The sequence below is a fragment of the Gouania willdenowi genome, chromosome 7 (genome assembly GCF_900634775.1).
Source record: "Gouania willdenowi chromosome 7, fGouWil2.1, whole genome shotgun sequence".
Classification (NCBI taxonomy): Eukaryota; Metazoa; Chordata; class Actinopteri; order Blenniiformes; family Gobiesocidae; genus Gouania; species Gouania willdenowi.
Window position 1 is genome coordinate 26,262,052 of NC_041050.1, and position 23,136 is coordinate 26,285,187.

General features: G+C 36.9%; 1 protein-coding gene across 1 annotated transcript in view; it reads right to left on the minus strand.

Annotated features, from left to right (window-relative positions):
- tmem240a (transmembrane protein 240a) overlaps window positions 1-19,935 on the minus strand; it is a 34,303-nt gene extending 14,368 nt beyond the window's left edge. The window contains exons 1-3 of the mRNA XM_028454218.1: window positions 19,200-19,935; window positions 18,696-18,802; window positions 7,339-7,547 (exon numbers count right to left, since the gene is read on the minus strand). Coding sequence (XP_028310019.1) covers window positions 7,339-7,547; window positions 18,696-18,802; window positions 19,200-19,250 — 367 coding nt within the window. The 5' untranslated portion in view covers window positions 19,251-19,935. The remainder of the gene's footprint in view (window positions 1-7,338; window positions 7,548-18,695; window positions 18,803-19,199) is intronic.
- Between the last annotated feature and the right edge of the window lie 3,201 nt (window positions 19,936-23,136).

The window sequence follows — 23,136 nt, forward strand, 5'->3', positions numbered from 1 at the left end:
CCCCATTTTCTGTCATTTCCAAATTTATAGGAACATAGTTGTGTGATATATCATTTCAAAGGTAATTCAACGTCGATTACGATTATGCCTCGCACAATTTGATTAGGGGCCCGGGGGCCCACTCACCTTTTTTCAACAATTTCCATTAAAGTCAGTGTCTCATTTATTTGTGAGTCAAATATTGAAACAGTTGGTGGTACCGAATCATTGACACATACCAATATATGAATGGGGCCCATTACTCCGTATGCGCCACCATTATTTAAATGACTACTCCTCCTTTAATGCCCGTTTTATTCGGTGGAACCGAGTCATTTGACTGAATTCTCGGGAACATGGTACGTGCTATTCGGCGCGGATACGTTCCGCGGGCCCGGCCGTAGTTCATCCAAACTTGTTTATCAGGACAGGTTTGCTTTTCTCATGTAGATCCAAAGTAATACAATGCATTTCTCTCAGAGTGAAGGTATGATAGTAGGAAATAATAAAAAAAAAAATGCATGGAATTTAAACACCTGATTTCAGCATTTCATCATTCATAAGAAAAAGACTGTGTTGTCAAACTATATATGAAGGAAGGATATTATAAAAAGCTTAAAAAAGCAGAAAATGTTGTGACAAAATGCCATATGTCAATGAATGAAGTCTGGCTGTAACTCTGACTCTAATGTCAGCATTTAGAATAATGAGCAATCTGAGCATTAATACACAAAAGAACAAGATTTGTGTTTTTGATATTTTGTGTATTTTTCTTGTTTTGTGTTTTTTGTCATTTTTGTTGATGTTTTGCATATTTTTTTGTCATTTTTGTTGATGTTTTGCATATTTTTTTGTCATTCTGTATATTTTTGTTGTTTTGTGTTATGAGTCTACGTGTTTTTGAAATAATTTTTGTTTATTTCTGTCATTGTTTTGTTTTTTTTGGTTTTTAGCTGTTATTTATTCATAGTCATCGTGTGTGTTTTTGGTGTCATTTTTGTGTATTTTTCTTTAATTTTGTATTGTTTTTTTTAATAATAATTTTGTATATTTATTCCTGCTTTTTGTGTGTATTGTTCTGTCATTTTGTGTACATATTTACAAATTGATTTCTGGTGACAGCTTTGGTCAGGGGTAATTATCATGACCAGTTTAGGGACAACGCCACAGTGGAGGCACCTGTTAGTGCTAAAACAATAATTAAAAGCTTGTTTTTTATGCCAAAAAAACATTTTGTTTACAGTTTACTTACTGTTATTGTGAAACACAGTACCATAATGCAGGTTGTATTTATGTTGCATCCTTTTGATTTTAAATTTGTTGTTTTCTTGATTTTAAAAAATTTCTTTATTCTATTTTTTTTTTTATTATTTTGTTTTTTTGTTTGTGCCCTGTGTCAGGTTTGAATTCCTTTACGTGAATCACTTTGAATGTCTTGTTGCTTAAATGTGCTACGTAATGTTGCTGTGCTTTGTTAGGCCATTGAAGAAATGGCTAAATTGATAAATCATAGTTTTAATCAGGCAAACATTATTGCCTTTATTATAAATACTCTGTTTTTTACACCACAAAAACACTACTGCTGAAAACAATTGTATTTGATATGAAATAGTGTTGTTTGATTCTTGTCCAATGTATTTTGTTGTAAAAAATGTAAGAGTGACTGCCCTCTATGGGTTAAAATCCAGCTATTACAATCAAATTTAGCTTTTGGCTGAGAATGGTAGTGGCTACTTATATCATTACTCACCACTGTTGGCCCCGCCCCTTCTATAAAAACTGTGTACTCAGATTAAATGGTTAGTATAGCAATGATTTTTCTTAGGAAACTTTATAGTATAGATCAGGGGTCACCAACACGGTGCCTGTGGGCCCCAGGTAGCCCTCATGAACCATGTGAGGGGCCCTCAGGAACTCTAGTCACCAATGAGCTCCATCTAAAATATGATTAACTTTCCAGGATTCAAACTCACAAAAATAAATGCAGATGGCAGATGTAGTACTTCATTGACTTAAATACTGTTAATAACGTTTTTGTATTAAAATAACTATCTTAAAATGTTATTTTCATTGAATGTTTGAAATGTTTTTCAGTGTTGCAGAGATTCGGTGTATGTTATATATAATATGATATATTTTTAAAAACGCAAGGTGGATTTTCGTCAAATACGACATAATTGTTCAGTTTTACATGTTTTACATTAGGTTGTTTTTAGTGGTTTGTAAAATAGGAACACCTATGAAATGTAATGAAAATGAAAACAATTGCATTAATTAGGACATATAAAGTGCTTCGTGTTGAAATTAAATTAAAGTGAAACCGTGAACATTTAGTATTTAAGAAGTGCTTTTCTAACTGGTAGCCCTTCAAACTATCCAGTACCTATGAAGTAGCTCAGTTTCAGAAAGGTTGGTGACCCCTGATATAGACTGGGCGTGTCTTAACTACTCCAGGAGCCCCGCCCATAATAAGGCATTTTTTTTCATTTCCAGCCTTGACCTCAGGGTTTAGTTACTCTTTAAGTGTTGATACTTCAGTCACACTGCATGATCTGCTGAAGCTTTGAATTATTGATGATTCCAACATATTTGTTAGTTAAATATCATGTTGTGCATGGACGCTGACATATTCCCAGCATTTACAAATCATACTCCTGACATTTTTTTAGTCTTTCAGAACACAATCTGAATCACTTAATAGAATAGTACACGTTGAAGTGATTGAACTAACTTTATTTAATTAGGACACCTCCTTTGGGTGTGATTTCAGTTTTGCCATTATGCAGCTGTGAAGAAGACGCCCTCTTACAGGCTTGTCCATTCTGGTATAGAAGTCATTTCAGGACATAAATCAACATACTCCAGGTAATTCCGGGTCCATCTTAAAGGGCAATCATGTTCTCCAAAAGGAGGGACCACATTACCTAAATCCCCTCTCCTCTTCAACTCTACCTTCCAGTTGTGGAGCTGATTTCTAGGTTTAAAGGAGCTTATTTGTGTGATTGGTGGGAATGATTGCTGCTTGAAATCCTTATTCTGACTATCAAAGCTCTCCCTCCCTCTGCAGTTTGCAGTGAAACCAATCCTCACATTCAACAATATCAGTCTTTTTGCTTATTCGTGATGATTTCTCTGTAATTTGCTTTTTCATTATCTCTAAGTTACTCTAATGTATGGTGAACTGTTTAGGGCCAACATTCTCTATGCATTAGATCAGTGGATCTCAAACTACCCCTTTCTCTATTTCTCTACCTAGTGAATCCTAGCTCCCCGTTTGTCCGACCACCACATTTTGCTCATAATACTGTGAAAAAACATCTATACAGTGGTTACACAATTTAAAGAATCACATTTTGTAAATAAGTGAATGCAATAGTATTTATTGTCACCTGAATATATTTATTTCAATGGTTTTTATCATTTCCAGTCATCTGCCTCTTGATGTGTGACCAACACTGACCTTTGTATTTTCACTTCATATTCTAAGCAAGATCATTTCTATCACCATTTTGTGTGTTTTTTGTGTCATTTTGTGTATTCTGTTGTTGTTTGTCTGTTCTTTATATTATTCAGTATATTTTTCTCTTATTTATGTGTGTTTTTGTTGTCGTTTTTGTATGTTGTTGGTGTTATTTAAATTATTTTCTCTTAATGTGTATTTTTGGTGTTGTTTGGTTGTTTCTTATGTTGTTTCTTTATTTTTTGTGTATGTTGTAGTGATCTTGTGTATTTTTCTCTCATTTAGTGTGTCTTTGTTAGGGTTTTTGGTGTCATTTTGTGCATTCTGTTGTTTGTCTGTTCTCTTTTATTATTTAATATTAAATTTTAACCTATTTTGTGTGTTTTTGTTGTCATTTTGTGAGTTGCTGGTGATATTTAGTATGATTACCATTTTTAACTAAAAATAAATCCTATAAACCCATATTTTGTAATGTTTTCATTTGTTAATTCCCCCCATTCTCTCTCTCTCTCTCTCTCTCTCTCTCTCTCTCTCTCTCTCTCTCTAGTACCCCCTGTAGTGCCATTGCATACCCCTATAGGGGTACACATACCCCCATTTGAGAAACACTGCATTAGATTAGTAAACCTTTATCTAAATTATGCATTTTAATTTAATTTATTTATTTTATTTATACCTGAAATTATATCTATCTACCTTCTACACCATCTTATTCTGATCACCCTCATACAGCACTGTGTCAAACTCAAGACATGGGGGCCAAATCTGGCCCTTAGGATCATCCAATTTGGCCCACAGAAGAAAGTGAAAAGGACAGAGAAAACATGTCATTGTGTAAATTACCAAATAATTCACACATCTCAGTCCCTCCAAATAAACAATTTCAATACAACGCCACAATATTTGCAGGGCTCACAGATTTCCGACGCTTATATCAAATGATGGTGGTCAATTTTAACTTCAAATCATGAAAATAATTTTGCAATTTGTCTCAAATTATTTCAGCGTCCTTCGCTTAGTGCTATGTATGTATTTTCTACAGTCAAATAAATAAATAAGAACAAATAAAGATGGGTGAAAAATAGCATGACATGGGACCTTTAATCACCACTGTTGGCCCCGCCCCTTTTATAAAAAAGAATTTTGCAATTTGTCTCAAATTATTTCACAAAATTTCCCAAAATTAGATAACAATCTGTAAATTTTCCCACCTAAAATCTGCATCCCCCTTGAGATCAAACCGATTCTTATTTGGCCCCTGAACTAAAGGCTGTTAACTGTAACAAATGTACTCATTTTCAAAAATAAGTAAAGTGAAATTTGAAGTGACAATTATAATTTCAACCAAATAATAATAATAATTATAATGAATATCGACGATGATGTAAATTTTATCTTATATACACAAAGTTAGATTTTGGATGGTCAGGAATCATGGACTCACACTCTTTTTTTTGGTTTGTTTACGTATCAGTACACGCAGCCAACCTACAAAACCAAGTTTACTGTTTTAACTTTTAGTTTACAATGTTTCCACTTTTAATAACATTTGTTTTTAAACTCTTTCCTCATTATTAATATTTTGTTCCATTACATGAATTAGATTTCATCAGAGGTAATCAGTTGCATATATTTAGTACACACTGATTACACTTAATGAAGGGGCCGATCTAGAAGCAAAGACGAAAGCAGTCACTTAAAAACAAATGAGGAATTACCGGAGAGTAAAAAAAGCGTGATGTGCTTTGTGTGTTCCCAATTCTTCTTTTTGAAAAAATGCAAGTAAAATTGTATTCAAAATCCAATAATGTGTCAAATGCACCTATGATAAACACAAATGGATCATTTGGCTCAGAAAATCAGAGAGAAGAGCTAGAAATGTGATAGGGAGAGTGCTGTAAACCTGGCAAGTCGTTTAAAGTGAAACATGTTGCAGGATTATTATATATTCATGAAAACAAAAGCACTTCATTTTAATTATATTTTATCATTACACGTTTTAACTCACGGCCACTTGACACGAAAACTTAAGTGAACAAACAGAAATAAATATTTTACCTGCAAGGCCAGATTGTAATCTTTTGAAGACAACTTTATTTTGTTAAAATTGCCTTATATTTTAATGGCTGTAATTATTAAAATATTTTTAGATATGATATGCTGGGTATAAAAAGTCAAAATGTCTTTGTTAGAAGCTGATTTCCATACTAGAAAATGACATTATTTTCATTATAATTATTAGTTTTTTAGAAACGTTAGCAGAGAAAACTAATTCTGTATAAATCAGACTTAATATGAAGAAAATCGGATTATAAGATATCCTTGAGTATACTTTAAGTAACTCTGAGTCTGACCAAGTGTCCTCTTTTTTTTTGGAAACATTAATGTATCAGCGTTCCTTGGCAAATACACACGATCATCAGTCCCACTGAGTCATCTCAGAGACTCCAAACAACTGAACATAGATGTTCTTGGACCGTGGGAGACTCTGGAGGTCCGCTAAAAGTGGGTGTTTACTTGTTTTGTCCACTATTTGAGGTGTTTACTATTTCGCTGGAAGCTAAACTAAACACTTAATCTTGGAAAGCTAACAAAGATAAAATATAATTTTGCCTTTTCAAAGACAGTATTATTTTGTTAGGTTGTCATAGAGATGGACAGATATTTAAAGTGAGTTTAATATGAAGTTTTGGAGGGTAGCTAAGTCGATACATAATTATTTAGATTGTAGTCTGTCTGACAGAACAAGCTGGATTCTCACTCACTTGTATTTAATATGGACATTAATTTTATCAACATATGACCAGGAAGCAATTTTTAAACATAAAGAATGGCAACTTCAACAAAACTTTTATGTAGTTGGTAGACTATGGTGTCTCACTGCTTTAGTCCATTTTCTTCCTGCTGCTGCCACTTAATGATTATATAGGTTTAACCTATAGCACGATCAACGTACTTTAATAAGATACTAATTAAAAGATACAAAAGTTTTATTTGGTTAAACAGACGGTTTGACTTTTAATTTTTGTAACACAATCATTTGTATATTTGTATTATTTTTGTAAATATCTGTATCAAATTTGTATTATTATTATTATTATTATTATTATTATTATTAATCTTACTTTATTATAACTAGTGTATCTGATCATTATTTTTAACAGTCTTTTACTTAATTATACTCTTATTTAACATTTTTTATTTCTTTTGTCTTTGTTAAACATTTTATTCTTTTATTTGTGATTTTTTCTTAAGTGGCTGTAACGAAAGCAATGTCCCCCTGGGATTAATAAAGGAACTCTGATTCTGATGTTACCGTTTCTTTAAACAGGGAGGGGCATATTTCACCACAGTGGGGGCTACAAAAATGTGATTGTATCTGACCCGAGGGCCACATTAAGAACATTCATGTCGGCATTTAGAATAATGATGAATCGGAACTTTAGTACAGTAAAGAACAAAGGATCTGTGTGTTTTGGTTCTCATTTTGTGTCTTTTGTGTGTGTTTTTGGAGACATTCTGTTTCATTTTTGTTGTCATTTTATTTATTTCTCTGTTCTTTTGTGTTTATTTGTAGCTGTCTTATTGTCATTACAGTTTTTTTAGTAGTTTTGTGTATATTTTCTGTTTTGTACTGTATGTTTTTTTAAGTCACGGCCACCAGTTGCTCATGTGTGCTCCAAATAATAAACATTATCTTCGTTGTTGAAGAAAAATGGTGCGATACTCACTGTCTACAATTTAATCTATAATCACAGGAATGAGATAGACACACCAGATGAATAATATTAGAGCGTATCAGCTTTTTATAGAGCTTGATGATGATGAGCCGTTGTAAGTGTTGGTGCATAAAAAAAACGAGCTCTCAGTTGTGGTAATTTGGGCAGGTTTGATCTTACCATAGTATCGGCTCGCCCTCCAGGCCCTGACGGCACAGTGTAAGACTCCATCCAACCACAACAGCAGCCAGCTGATGCAGAAGCCAAGCAGTAGCCCCAGCATCAAGTCCATCTCCTGCTTGGTCACACTGTCACTGACAAAGTAGTTCTCCGAAGAGTCCACCAACGAATGGTCCCCATCGTACGGGATTACATAGTGGACATGATGCCTAGGTGGAAGGAGAGGCAGAGTGAGCTAATGGAACCATTACATACATTGTGTGTATGGATGTACTTTGTATTCCCTTTTAACTCAGTGGATATCCTGAGATTTCCAAATTGCACTAATCTGCACTTTGCTGGAAATCTCGGAAACCCTCTCAAGAACTCTTAGGTGTCCCCAGGCTGCACTTTAAGCTGAAAACTTTATGCTTCACTTGTGATGTTATATTTTCAGAAACTGTATACCGCCTGAGAACAGAATGAAATCTACTTTATTCTACACCCTCCTGTGATTTCTGCTGAGATCTGTCTGAGAAAGCCCTTTGATACAGTATTCTGCGTTTGATCAAAAATACATTCTCGGTATCTCATTCTAAACAAAACTTGATGATGTTACGGCACTTGTGGAAATCCAGTCAGCTATAACGTGGGTTTCATAAAAGTTGGATGCTGGACCAACTTTCAGTAAATCATGAAAAATGATCTTTGCGTGTAAAAGAAAAAGGTTTTGTGCTTTGATACATTGAAACACAATCACTGCATAACCGGAGTCATCATAGTCTATTAATTGTCCTTTTTTCCAGCTTTAGGCACATTCATTTTGGAACAAAGTGTTTATCGTTTGACACACTAACTACAGGGTGCATAAAGATAACCTTTATTAGTCCCACAAAGGGGAAATTGCAGAGTTTCATCAGCAGATAAATAGGAATATATATATATATGGGCCTGTACCGTACAGATAGATAGAGAAAAGACTTAGACATGTTGCAAGGACAGTGCACAATGATGTTTAACATGTTCAAAGCAAATTATTTTTTCTAGATCTCACAATCCAAACAAGGACAGTACACAAGTACAAACCAATCCGACAAAGTAGCAAACAGCAAGCATCCCTAAACAACAAACTCATAATCCAACACGAAAGTTTGAGTTTGAAGATGAAACTGAAAACTAGAAGCAGAGTTCAGACACAGACCGACCGGGAGGAAGCGACAATACAGCCACATGACAACATCCACAACCAGACTTTGTTCAAACACTCCTTGAATAGTGAGGGAAGGAAATCATGAGATGTGGAACACCTAGGTGGAAACTGAAAGGAGGAAGGAGGCAATAAGTCTCTCTAAGCACAAACATATTGGGTGTAGAAACACAGGGGCTATGAACCAAAGACCAAGACCAAACTAAGAGCTAAGAACAATCAGAACACATCACCACCTGAGCAACTAAAAACCGAGTGATAATATATAGAAAAAACCCACCCCACCCACCATGACTATAGGCAGTATGTTGTAGTAGTCCTCAAGACCAGATTTTGAAGGTCTTCGTCTTGTCTCGGACTCAAACGCATTTTTACTTAGTCTTGTCTTGGTTTCAGACTGGCCGGACTCTCAAGACCAGTGGAGACCAGCACTGATTTGCTTTTCTTCAACTTCATTAATGTGATGATAATTAGAAGCACTTGGAACTGATCCTGATTAATTAATGTTGTAATTTGACTTCAAACATTTATAGTTAACTCATGGATTCTTCTTGGTCTCTGGAAATCTTTCCCAGTCCCTTGTGTGTTGGCACCTGCAACAACTTCAGTTATCAGTTAATCTTATTTTTAGTTACAAATACCTCTGAACACTTACTTCAGGCATCATTAATCTGTCAAATAAACATCTTACTTTCAGATATTTAAGATAATTGTGAACTTATCAGTGTCTTTAACATACACACAAGGATTTGTTTTGAGTACAACGCCAGTAGTTATGAGGGGTTGTCTTCTAATCAGGTGTTTAACTGATCGATTTCAGACTCTGACTGTCCATGTGTCTTAATGTTTTTGGGCAAGAAGCAGTCAGCCCCAGGTTGTTCACAATGGAGAACTGCATGGCAGTGCAATGTGGCAAGTAAAAATCCCTTTAGGACTGCCAGTAGTGACAAAACACTAAGTCTATCCATCATATAATCAAGTCCAGATCATAAGTCTCACATACTGTATGAGAAGGCTTGGCAAAGAGATAATCCCATATTCACATTAAACAAAATAAGTTACACACATCAAAAGAATCAGCAAATGCCTTACAAATCTGTTTATCTTTTAATATTTTTTTGCAAGAAATTAGATTGAGGAAGTTTAAATGATGCATAAATAAATTCATCTAAAGAACAATGTTTGTCATTTAAAGCACAGAACATTATTTTAAAGATTATCAATAAAATGTGACCATTGATGACTGTAAAGATGTAAGGGAGTGAATACTAGAAACAATTTCCAGGAGAGGGCTAAACAACAATGTTTATATGGCCTCCAAGTTTCCGTGATCACAATGGAAAAAGCAACATGCAATATGAACTCTTTTTTTTTTTATCAGGTTTTGATATGACATGGAAATACCTCACATTCATATTTTGGGACAATAACACGCAAATACATGCTATTTCTCATGAAAAACTGGTGACTGGATGGGATAGACAAATATATCAAATTTGTCAAATTTTGCTCATAATCTCGTTCAAAATTGCGCTGTAATTCAAGGATTAGCTATATGACATGGACTAAACTGGGGCTACCATGGCTAACAGGCGACCATGGCCCAGTGGTAGAGTGCGTTGTCCAATAAACGAAGGGTTGGGGGTTGAATCCCGCTCTATCCAAGCCATTGTCATTGTGTCCTTGGGCAAGGCACTTCACCCACATTGCCTCATATGAATGAGGTGTTGGTGGTGGTCGAAGGATCTTCTGTCAGTCTGCCTCAGGGCTGCTGTGGCTACAATAGTAGCTTACCACCACCATGTGTGGAATGAAAGAATAATGCACATCAATGTAAAGCGCTTTGAGTGTCTATGAAAAAGCGCTATGTAAAATCCAATGCATTATTATTATTAATATTATTATTATTATTATTAATAAACCCTCACTCAGATGCTGTGGGACCATATCTCACATTTCTCTCTCAGGTTTTTTGTTGTTTTTTTACACCATAAAACAGGTGGCTGAGTTTCTAACAATTGTAGCAAAAATGTCAAATTTCACACAATCTCGGATATTTCAGGATAAATGCATGTAACGCATGTAAATGTAAAATTAAAAACACTTGTTGACTTTATAGGGGTCTATAGGATGAAGGCGGGACTTACAGTATATACATTAATGTATATAAATGACCACCGGCAGTAGACCATAGTAAAAGACTAGTTAAGTCATTTTCGCATTTCAAAAGAATCATACATAAACAGATTTCTCAGAAACTCCGGATGCAGCTAGAATATAATACTATGACACTGCCGTACATCTTTATCTATACATACAGTATCTAGAGGTTGCTTTAAGAGAGAAACATGCCATGTGATTGAATAACATAAACATGATAGGCCAGTTAGAAGAACAGATGATCTGTGCATAGATGGATGGATGCATGATCATCTGTTTTTTTCATTTTAACTCATTGCACAATTTTGTGCAAACAGCTGCAAGGACTCATGGGCATTTCACAATGACTAAATGTGGGTTTAAATGATATTTATAGTAGTTCAGTGATTGCATCACTGTTTTAATAGCATCTATGACTACCCCAGCTTCTGCACATTAACTATTGGAGCAGATACTAATCAGCTGTCGTCCAGAAACACTCTGATTGCCTCAATGTCCAGATCTGACTATAACAACAGAGCCAACCGTATGATCTTTAAGCCACATTCTGTTGTTTTTTTACCTGAAAATTGAAGTTGTAAAGATGTAAAAGGTAAAGTACAATCTACAGTCTACCTGCAGGAATTCAACGTCAACATGAAAAAAATCCATCCATGCGGCTGTAATTTACAGATAAGTTAATTTTACAGATAAGTAAAGTTTATTTCCCTTCTTATAAAATTTGACCATGTCTGTAAAAAAAAAAAAAAAAAAGGTATACAGAATTACAGACACCTTCAAATGTTTTAAACAGCTACGCGGCTGCTCTTGAATTCTGCTTTCACTTTTACAACCTGCTGTTGCTTTCTTTTCCACAACCAAAATGAAAAATTCAAGATTCATGCCTCAGTGAAGAGCATTTCCATCAACACCACACAGACACACACACACACACACAGTCTAATTCTAGATCTCTCCCCCACCACAGAGGCAAAGCTTCAGCCCGTCACAGAGCCTCCGTGCACATCCAGCACTATCCAAATCTGAATGTGGAGGCTGCCAAATAAAATGACACCGGCAGTGTCCTCGAGCCTGATAAGGTGAGCACTGTGGGCGTCCCGACACCTCCACGAATGGCAGGGCTGGCTGACAATGCTGAGTTCTCTACTGCTCATCCAACTTTCCTACATTTCTGTCGTCGACTGCTTCTCATTCAGGAGAGTTTCCAGGTCAATGAAGACAATGGTGCAGTTACAGCAAGCTGAGCAATAACAGGAGGAGCTGAGAGAGAGTCATCTAAAGCAGTAGACTCAACATTTTCGTCATCGTTTTCGTCAACTACATTTTTTTAGGTGACAATAACTCGACGATGACTGATTTGAAAAATGTGTGTGAACGAAAATTATATTAAAAAAATACAGTTAGGTCCATATACTATAAGTTTTGTTTTGTTACCTGTATAATGAAACATATTCAAATTATAGTGATATAACGGAAATGGACATAAAGTGTGGACTCAGCTTTCATATGAGGTTATCCACATTTAAATTGGATGAAGGGTTTAGGAGTTTCAGGTCCTTAACATGGGTCACCCTATAGTTCAAAAGGGACTAAAAGTAATTGAACAGTGACTCAAAAGCCATTTCATGCGTCGGTGTGGGTAATTCCTTCGTTTTGTCATTACCAATGTAACATATAAAAGGCCTGGAGTTGATTTAAGTTGTGTTCGCTTGTATTTGTAAGATTTTGCTCGGTCAAAAGAGCTCTCCATGCATTTGAAACAAGCCATCCTTAAGCTACAAAAACTAAAAAAAAACAATTGTTGAAATTGCTACATTATTAGGAGTGGCTAAATCTATAGTTTGGTAAATCCTGAGAAAGAAAGAAAGCGCTGGTGAATTTTGCGACGCAAAAAGTCCTGGACGTCCACGGAAGACAACAGTGGTGGATAGGGATGTAACGATAAATCGTAAGGCAGTTAAAAATCGATTCATAGGTATCACGGTTGATATCGATTTTCTGAAAATTGAGTCGCAGTACTTTTTTTAACCAGCAGAGGTTAAAGGGCTATCCAGAAGTGTAGGCGGCGGGCGGATTCTGCTGCTGCTTTCTTTCTGGCCGCCTTCTACTCTTTAATATGTTAATAAATGATTCATTGCCCCTTTAGCACCGAAAGAATATCTGTAATATTACTTGAATATCTGTAAAAGTCACGTTTTTCTATTAGCTCTGTCTGCTAGCATAGCTTCTCTTCTTCACTGCAAGATATCTGCATGCCAACTGACCACTGTGTTACCAGCGCCCTCTGCTGGTCCAAACAAATATGACGTAAATCAGCGCAATCACGGTTTTTTTTTTTTTAAGTCCAATTGTTAAGGCACAAAATACATTTTCAGTTGCACTTTTAAAAAGAAAAAGAACTATTATGCAGTTTTGCATTGTTTATTATAGAACCAGAATTTAAATTAATAGGCTTCATTTTCATTTGTATTATTCCTTTATTTATTTCATTCAAGATTTATTTTCAGTTAAATTGCATTGTTTTGAATAGTTTATCAAGGAATTCTTTTGACAGTAAAAAATAAAAGGAAAATAGTACCGCATTTTCTAGTTTTTTGTCCCCAAAAAAATAAAGGAATATTTTTCAATCATCATTTGTCTACAGTCCCATTTTGTAAAATAAATCGTGAGAGAATCGTATCGTGAATCGAATCGTATCGGGAGTTAAGTGAATCGTTACATCCCTAGTGGTGGATGATCACAGAATCATTTCAATGGTGAAAAGAACACCCTTCACAACAGCCAACCAAGTTAAAAACACCCTCCAGGAGGTAGGCGTGTCATTATCCAAGTCTACCATAAAGAGAAGACTGCATGAGAGTAAATACAGAGGGTTCACTGCACGGTGCATGCCACTCATAAGTAGGGTTGGGCATCGTTTGAATTTGATTCTCAATTTAAATTCCTGTTCTAAACGATTCCAATTCTTTGAGTTGTGCAGGTCAACAGGTCACAGGTTTCACAGGAGAAGTTTTTCATTTGAAAAAGCCTTACACAGGCCATTTTTATTAATTCACTTAGTTGATACAGTTTAATTTGGTTGCTGTAATGTAACTAGGGTATTCAATTAAAACAAAGCTCCCCAACTGTAACTGTAAAACTGAAACTTGCTGAAATAAAACTACAAACAAGTTGGCAGCAGTCTAAAAAACAAAGAGCTGCAGCCCAGGTAGATGTGAAACAAAATAAAACAAACTCAAACCCTGAAGCAGTCGTGACAAATCAATCAACAGTTCTAGTTAAGAACGATTATTATTATTCTTAATACAGTGGAAACAGAAACTATAAAAAATAGTTATATTTTGAACTTGTTTATATTGTTGGAAATATATTATATACATAAATGCATTTAGAGTCTAAAGCCACAAAAAAATGCACCACTTTAAAAAGAAAATAGAATAATATAACACCTCTTTACATGGAGTATAAGACAAAAGAACAGTGGAAACTTTGGACATTTTTGAATCCTTAAATCTGTTGATTAAAGTAAAAATACCCCAAGTATTTTTTCTTTATGTAAATATTGTATATGACTCTAAATAATGTGTATGTTTTTTAAAAATGGGTAAATGTCTGAATTGTATATATTGTAAACGTTGTATGGAGTGCATGTATCGATAAAAAAATAAACTACAAAAAAAGCAACAGCTGGACATCACTGTCTGTAATTCCAAAGCAGCAGAGGGTGCTACAGAGCAACGGCAGCAGCAGAGGACTGTCCTACACTTCCTCATTTAGCAGGGCTAAATTATATCTGCTAACTTCTTGAACAAGGCTACATTCTGGGTGAACTCATCCTTTAGTAACTCCCTAAGTTGATCATTTAAACCGTAGAAGCGGCGCTGTCTATGATACGGCCAGAGAAGAAGCGATCAGCGCTCTCTCTCTCCCCTGTCAGCCAATGTTCAGCGGCTCCGCAGCCACACACACACACGCACACACACAGACTGCAGTCGCTACAGTCGTGTTCTGAACGCACTTTATACAAACCCCGCGTAAACAAACAGCGCAAGCCGCGGAAACAAACTAGTGCAGGCATTTAGGAATCGTAATAACGAATCGAAATGCAAACATCTTCGAAACGGTTCCGGAACCGGACGTTAGGAACTGGTTCTCGGTGCCCAACACTACTCATAATCCTCAAGAATAGAAAGGCTTGATTTGAATTTGCTAAAAAAAACTTTTTAAACAGCCAGTATAGTTCTGGAACAACATTCTTTGGACAGATGAAACTAAGATCAACCTCTACTAGAATGATGGCAAAAAAAAGTATGGGGAAGGTGTGTTACAGCACATGATCCAACGCATACTATATCATGTGTAAAACATGATGGAGGCAGTGTGATGGTTGGGCCTGCATGGCTGGGAGTGGCACTGGGTCACTGGTGTTTACTGATGATGTGACACATGACAAAACCAGTTGGATGAATTCTGAGGTGTTCAGGAACATACTGTTGGTTCAAATTCAGCCAAATTGATTGGGCGGCGTTTCTTAATACAGATGGACAATGACCCAAAACATACAGCCCAAGCAACCCAGGACTTAATTAAAGCAAAGAAGTGGAATTTTCTTGAATGGCCAAGTCAGTAACCTGATCTCAACCCAATTGAGCATGCATTTTACCTGTTAAAGACTAAACTTCAGAAATAAAGGCCCACAAACAAACAGCAACTGAAAGCTGTTGCAGTAAAGGCCTGGCAGAGCATTAAAAAAGAGGTGATGTGTCTGGTAATGTCCATGAATTCAAGACTTCAGGCAATCATTGGGTTTTCAACAAAGTATTAGAAAAGAACATTTTATCTTCAGATATTTAGTTTGTCCAATTACATTTCGGCCCCTGAAAAACAGGGTTTGTGTTTAAAAAACGCTTTAGTTCCTCAAATTTTTATGCAATATTTTTGTTGAACCCACTTAATTAAAGCTGAAAGTCTGCACTTCAACTGCATCTGAATGGTTTAATTTTAGTACTGTATGGAACCAAAATTAAAAACATTTTGTCTCTGTCCAAATATATACAGCATGGACCTATCTGTATGATGATATTTTCGTCAACTGATAAAGATTACACTATAATCTTCACATGGGATGAAATCCAGTCAGAACTATGTATCCAATCAAAACTACTTTTGTTGCAGTGAATGTGGGACAATGACAGTTACACACATTAATACCATCCCATATCAGGTTGATTAATAGTGATGGAATCTTTAAAAGGTGCATATACTCTTATGCTTTATATATTACTCGACCATATCTGTAACAGATTCAGTCTACCAAAAATGTTGATGTCATTTATATCCAGGAAGTTCATTTCGTCTGCTTTTTTGGATAATATGTGAGGGTTTTATTTTATTCAACTTTTTTTAGGAAATTGACTTAGATCTCCTGACTGTCAACTGCCAGTCTTCCTCAGAGGCATCTGCTGATCGCTTTGATTTGTCTTTATGAGTTATTTCTGGGCCTGACGGAATTGTCGAGTTGACCATCAGCAGATGCCTCTGAGGAAGACTGGCAGTTGACAGTCGAAACATGTCAGGAGATCGAAGTAGATTTCCTGAAAAAAGTTGTCTGATTAAAAGAAAACCCTAACATATTAATGTTATTTAGCCGACTATAACTAGACTATGGGGCTGTAAATATTTACCACTGATCACGTAGAATTCATACACCTTAAGATCCAGAGGTGAAAGTAACGGATTACAAGTACTCACTTTACTGTAATTGAGTTGCTTTTATGGGTACTTTTTTTAGTACATTTCTAAATCAGTAATTTACAAAAAATGAAATGACCATACAACAATCAAACGCATCGCATCATAGCCGAACAACCAGATTAAATGTAATTCACCATTCCAAAACAGCATTGAATGTTGATTATTTTCTCAGTTTTAAAGTTCATAAATTCCAGCTATATGTGAGCCTGAGAACTTTTTTTTATTTTGAATTGAATTAATTTGTGTTATTTCATTTAAACAAGAATTGTGCATTTAGACAAACTTTTTTTTTCTACAGATGCATTTGTGGAAAATAAATGAAGATCCAATTGTGCCAGATTTGGTCTCTTTCTTTTTAAGATTATTCATGAGATGTTTACTGTATGCAAGGGAACCGTGGCAAGATTTCTAAACAAAAATAAACGTGGGGGGTGAAAGTAACTAGTAACTTTTACTTTAAGTACTATTTCATTGAGCTATAATTTTTACTTGTACTATTTGTGTGTAAATACATTAACATTCAGCCTTTCCTCAAACATCCTCCTCTGTTTCTTCCCATCTGTGCGTATTTCCAAACTTCACCACAAACATGATCAGTCTTGACAAAGCATAATCCAATATAGATAATGAACCATCTCCACATTTACACACAAAGTGAAACTGGCATCCTAATGAACTGTTAACGAATCAGCAACCCTGCATAATGCTCACCACCACTCATTGCTGCCTGTTTGCATGTGCATGCACCAACAGGAATGGGTGAAAATGTCCTTCCCAAAAGTCCCCATGGTGTAGATCAGTGATTCTCAAACTGGTTTGGCTCATGAACCCCCTTTCTCTCACTTTTGAATGCAAGTACCCCCTTATGTTCGACTACAACATTTTCCTCAGAATTCTGTGACGAAAAAACAACTATAAGCATAATGATGGCATGAATGAGTTATGACACAGATTTTAAAGAATCTCATTTTGTAAATAAGTGGAATGAAACAGTATTTAGTACCTCCTGCATGAATATATTTCTGTAGTTTTTATTATTTGATGTGGGACAAAAACTGATCTTTGTATTTTCAGGTCATGTTCTAATCAAGATCATTTTGTGTTTTTTGTTGTTTGTTTGTTCTTTTTATTATGCAGTATATTGTCTCTTCTTTTGTATGTTTTTGTTGTCATTTTTGTGTGTTGTTTGTATTATTTGAATTATTCTCTCTCAGTGTGTGTGTGTTTGTTTTTGATGTTATATGGTTGTTTCTTATGTGGTTTTGTATGTTATTTTTATGTATTTTGTAGTAATTTGTGTATTTTTCTGTCAATTAGCGTGTCTTATTTGTCATTTTGTGTATTGCAGGTCATAGTGAGTATTTTTCTGTCTTGGTGCAAGTGTTTTTGCTGTCATTTTGTGTGTTTTTGGTGCCAGTTTGTGTATTTTGTTGTCTTTTTATTAATTAGTATATATATTCTTCTCTTATTTTGTGTGTCTTTGTTGCCGCTTTGGGAGTTGTTGATGATATTTATTATGATTATCATTTTTAAATAAAAAAAAATAAACATTATAAAACCCATATTTTTACGTTTTCATTTGTAAAAATTTCCTCCCTCTCTCTCTCTCTCTCTCTCTCTCTCTCAGCAATGCATGAGACATCTTGTTGTTTCAATATGACTGTTGCATTGTTGCACTTGGAACACAGACAGACAGACAGACAGAGACAGGCCTGGTACACAGTGCAGCCTGCTGCATTGAATGGTGATAGCGGGGAAATGCATAATGAAATCAGTTGTTTCATATTGATGAATGTGTTGCTGCTGTTTGCATCCACTTCTAACCGGATCTGAGGCAGCGAGCAGCAGGTTGCAGCAACCCTCAAGCTCTCACCAGCCCTCATGTGTTCATTCTGATCCCAGCAGGTTTGTGACACCGTGCAGGCCTGCGCTCATCGTACCGCGCACTTGATGCTCGCATTGTTTTGTTTTTTTTTTTTTTTTTTTTTTTTTGTGTGTGTGTGGTTTTTTTTTCTTCTTCTTCTTTTTTCTTTTTAGCTCATAACCTATTTATGGCTCCGACACACACCTTCGTGAATGCAGCAAAGCCTCGATCACACCGAACCGATAAACCAACAGCAGCCGTGAGCTCTGAGCGCACACAGGCTGGATCTCATGCTAAGAGGGGAAAAAAACCCTTCAAGGCCTCTTCAGCATTAAGAAAACAGGAAGATCTGACAGATCACACATACAGTACAGCGGGGATGATGGCATTTACCTTCCACAGTTGCAGTGGCAGACGCGGTCCTCCCCTCGTAGATGCGGTAGGATGTAGTTGTGAAAGCGATCCAGTAGTGCGTTCATGTCCATTAAACAGGCGATCGCCTGCAAAGAACCGTGCCAGTCAGCTGGGACATGTCAAGCATCGGGCTATAAACTGATCCTACACACAGGGAAGGCTTATTTCCATGCCTGCCACAGCTCGATAAACACAGATCATGGTAAAGATGGTCAAGATGAGGGCTGAGCAGCACTTAGTGGATCCTCCCTTTTTTAAAAGATGGTAAGATGCCTTAAAACGGACTTGGATGGTTTATTTATGAGAGCAGGTAAATATAGTGGCACTAACCTACTTTTATTTCCTTTATTGCTAAAAGCCAGTTTCTCTCGAAAAATGTGGCATATTTATCCATACACTTTAGGGGATTTTTCTGGATTTTAACACAAGATAGGGGATGTGATCATCATCACACTGTGGCTGAGGGGTGTGGGGGTGTCTTACCATTACCACTGAAGCACCAAGAATCATAAAAATCATGGTGGTTGTGATCATTGCATCCAAACTTCCTAAGAGGCCGCCGTCCTTGTGCCCGGGGCGGGGGGTGGAGACGCTCTGTCCCGGTAGGGGCCGCTCATGGAGCCGCCACGCTATCCCCGCTCCGTGCCTTCCTTCCCTCCCTCACTCACTGCACACACACACACACACACACACACTGGAGAGAGAGCAGGCTCTCAGCACCTCACTGCGTCCTCTCCATCCACGGATCCCCCACCTCCCCGACCCCCGGCCGCTCCGGAGAGGCGATCCGCTCCCCCACGCGCGTTTATAGTACCGCTGTCCCCGGTTAAAGAACCATTCAAGAAGAAAAGCCCAAGTGTCTCCGTTGATATCCACTAACTTATCCCACAGCAGGTCTGCGCCTCAGTGCCGGTGCATCCCGTCCTCCATCCGAGGAAACGCTCGATTACTTTCGCCTTTTAAAGAGCTGCATCCACCCCGATCACGACCTCCGTCCTTCTCCACACACCGGCTGACATGGACATGAGGACCGGACAGTACTAGGCCCGCCCTGCGCCCCGAGCCCGGTCCGTCTCCAACAACAGCAGCTGCATCAACATCAACGCCCGGAGCCAGACACGCATGATTATCCCATCCTGTCCTGGCTCCCAGCAGCTACACCAGCATCCACTCCCACCTCCAGTGCGCGCCTGTGCGTGGTGCGTGCGCGCATCGGCGTGCACGCACGCGTCACTGTGCGTGCGTGAGAGAGTGGATGTAGCCTATATACAGTGCGTGGTGGAAAGAAGTAGAGGACTGCTTTAATGGAAACGACCTGAGCTGGTTATTTATAGATGATACACCTGCGGATAACACACACACACACACACACACACACACACACACACACACACACACACACACACACACACACGCACACACACACACACACACACACACACACACACACACACACACACAGCTGGTTACTTTATTCCCTTTCATATTCTGCACCACATTTACGCCAATTCTTCTCAATCTGTGGGCGAAGGACCCAACAGTGGGCGTACACCTGTTTTTAGGGGGTCGGACGCTTTTGCCTCTGCAGAAATTAGTGGTGGGACTTGATTAAAAAAAATTATGTAATTAATTAGAAGCTTTGTAATTAATTATTCTCGATTAATCAGAATTGATCGCAGAACAATATTTGACATGAGAAGAAACGTTTTTCCAATTTAAATGGATTTTGGTAGATGACTGAGTCAATGAAAACAATAAATGGGTTTAAACAACAAAATTATTATTTTCATCACTGAGTGCTAAAACAATGTGCAATATGAATAATGAATATTATGCTTGCGTTGTTCAACTTAAAGTTAAAATTAACTAAGCTATAGTCATGGTTTTCTGGATATTTTTGCTAACTTTCCAAAACGAATTTGTTTTTGTGTATTAAAATTAAAAACAGCACCTAGTACAGAACAATCCAAAAAAGTGGAAACTGAACAGTGCAAAATGAGTTAGAATATCTGTGGTATGAATTAAAACAGACCCACTGATGAAGCTGATGAATTTATTTTTAGATTATCTTTCTACATAGCAGTTCATAAGTTGGGTCAGACAGTGCTCTCTGTAGCACCGCTTGTTCTTGTATTGTAGTCTGTGCATCAGTATAATGGGTTTACTGGGAACTTGTGCAATGAGAAATGTTGAGCGCTGTTTGGAGTGCAACAAAAAACAATTAACTACGTTATTTATTCTTTGTGTGATTAACGCATTAAAGTCTCAGCCCTAGCAGAAATACAAGAGATTTATCAACAAAGACTGCTCTCTATTCACATGTGTAGCAGTTTTAGTAATATAGTATCTATCTATCTATAAAGCAAGAAAGGTCTGCGTGTGTGTGTGTTTGTGGAGTGAATTTCTTTATGAACAGCTTGCACATAGCCCATGTGTGTGCATCTGTTATTTTGGAGTAACTTGGTGTTGCAAAACGTTCAAAACGTTCATTTGAATCTTAAGATTACGGCTCCCTCTCGGTATTGAGCGAGGTACTTCTGGTTCCGGGTCACCGATTCATGATGTCACTGTGTCACAGTTTGTTTGGGTTTAGAAAAGAAAGTGAATATTAAAAAAAAAAATTTAAGTTAGTATTTCATGGTTATTTAAAATTCACCTAATGCGCACCTTGGATATGCTGAACGCCCACAGAGCCGTTTAGAGAGAGAGTTGCGACCACGAAAGAGTGCCTGGAAGTTTCAAATAGTTCCCGGAAGTTGTTGGTGGCTGTTGATATCACTGGACTCTGGTTTTATAAACGCTGATATTTTCACCACGTGCTATATAACCAAATGCGCACCTTGGATGTACATGCTGAATGCCCACAGAGCTGTTTAGAGAGAGAGTTGCGACTTATTTGGTGTTGCAAAACGTTTATTTTTCATGGTACTACATGGTATCTCAAAACACGCCACACTGTTCTGTAGAATTCTATTGTTTAAAACTTGTTTTATTAATTGAGCAGAAAAATGGTTAACTAGACAGGTATTATGTTTTCAAAAATAATCCCTTTTGTAAAATAATTTAGCCGTTGCAGCATTGAAAATAGGATACCTTTGAATCAAATCAAACAGCAGAAAAAAATTCATACTTCAGAGAAAAGACTGGAGTACTTATGCAATTCTTTGAGTGCTGTGTCAGCACACGGATGAACAGTCACAGATTAAAAGAAAATAGTTTGATATGAAGATGCAAACAAAAAAAAGCACATTGCTCAAGCCAAGACCAAAGGATTCAGGAAATAATTGGACAGGTGGTACTGACGTAAGAGATATTATTGATTTCTTAAATTTTGCAGGGAAAAAAATATCAAATGCTAAAGTGAAAAAAGTGGCTTGAGAATATTGCATGGTTCCAAATCAGCCCAAAAGTCACTCATCTTTCTCTGCAAATGGATCTGCGTGGTCTCTAAACATGCACTCTCTTCCTAAAGCTTGGTTTGCAAATGCATTTTAATCAGGGGGCACCGACATGTAGCCTGCATGGTCCCTGAGGGGCCCTTAGGCCTGTTCTAACAGGAACACTGCCGTCAAACTCACAAAGAAAAATGATACAGATGTAGTAGAGTTTCAGAAATGTCGGTGACCCCTGATATAGAAGCTGCAGGTAAGCCATTGTTTAGATGCTTAATTGACCTGCTACATAATCTCAGCACTTATAATATTATTTATTATATGCTAATGTATGTTGTATTACATTATGTGTGTTTTTTATGTTTCTTAACTGTAGAACATGTGGTATTGTGCTGTGATGTTTTCCACCGCTCATAGAATTCTCTTTTACCTGAATGGGTTTGTATGATTAAGATTGGTGGATCCATAAAATCCCAGATACAAACTAGGGCTGGGCGATATGGTCCAAAACTAATATTGCATCGCAATGTTTTTTCTCAAAATAGCAATATACGATATACATCTCAATATTTTTAACTTAATAAAGTCTGACCAGACTTTATCATCAGCTTCATTTGCTGATGCAAAATGCCACACAGGCACATTTATTAACAAACAGCTGCACAATATGTGACACTTTGGCTTTTTCTCCTCTAAGGGACAGCACGTGTGAGTGAGTTCTGTAGTGTGAAGGTCTGGATTAGGACGCACTCAAAAATGCATCTAACTATGCTTTTTCATACTGTTCTGAGAAGTAGTGAAAGCAGCGATTACTAAAACAAGTATTTCAATAAAAAATAAGCTATAACATGAAAATATATAATTACAGGCAATATTGTAATTATCTATCTATCTCTTGCAAAAATACAAAATCTCGATATATCTTGTATCTTGATATATTGCCCAGCCCTAATACTGGAGATGTCTGGGTACAACTTTTTCACTTCCGATACGATACCGATATTGCAGCCTTGGGTAATGGCTGATAC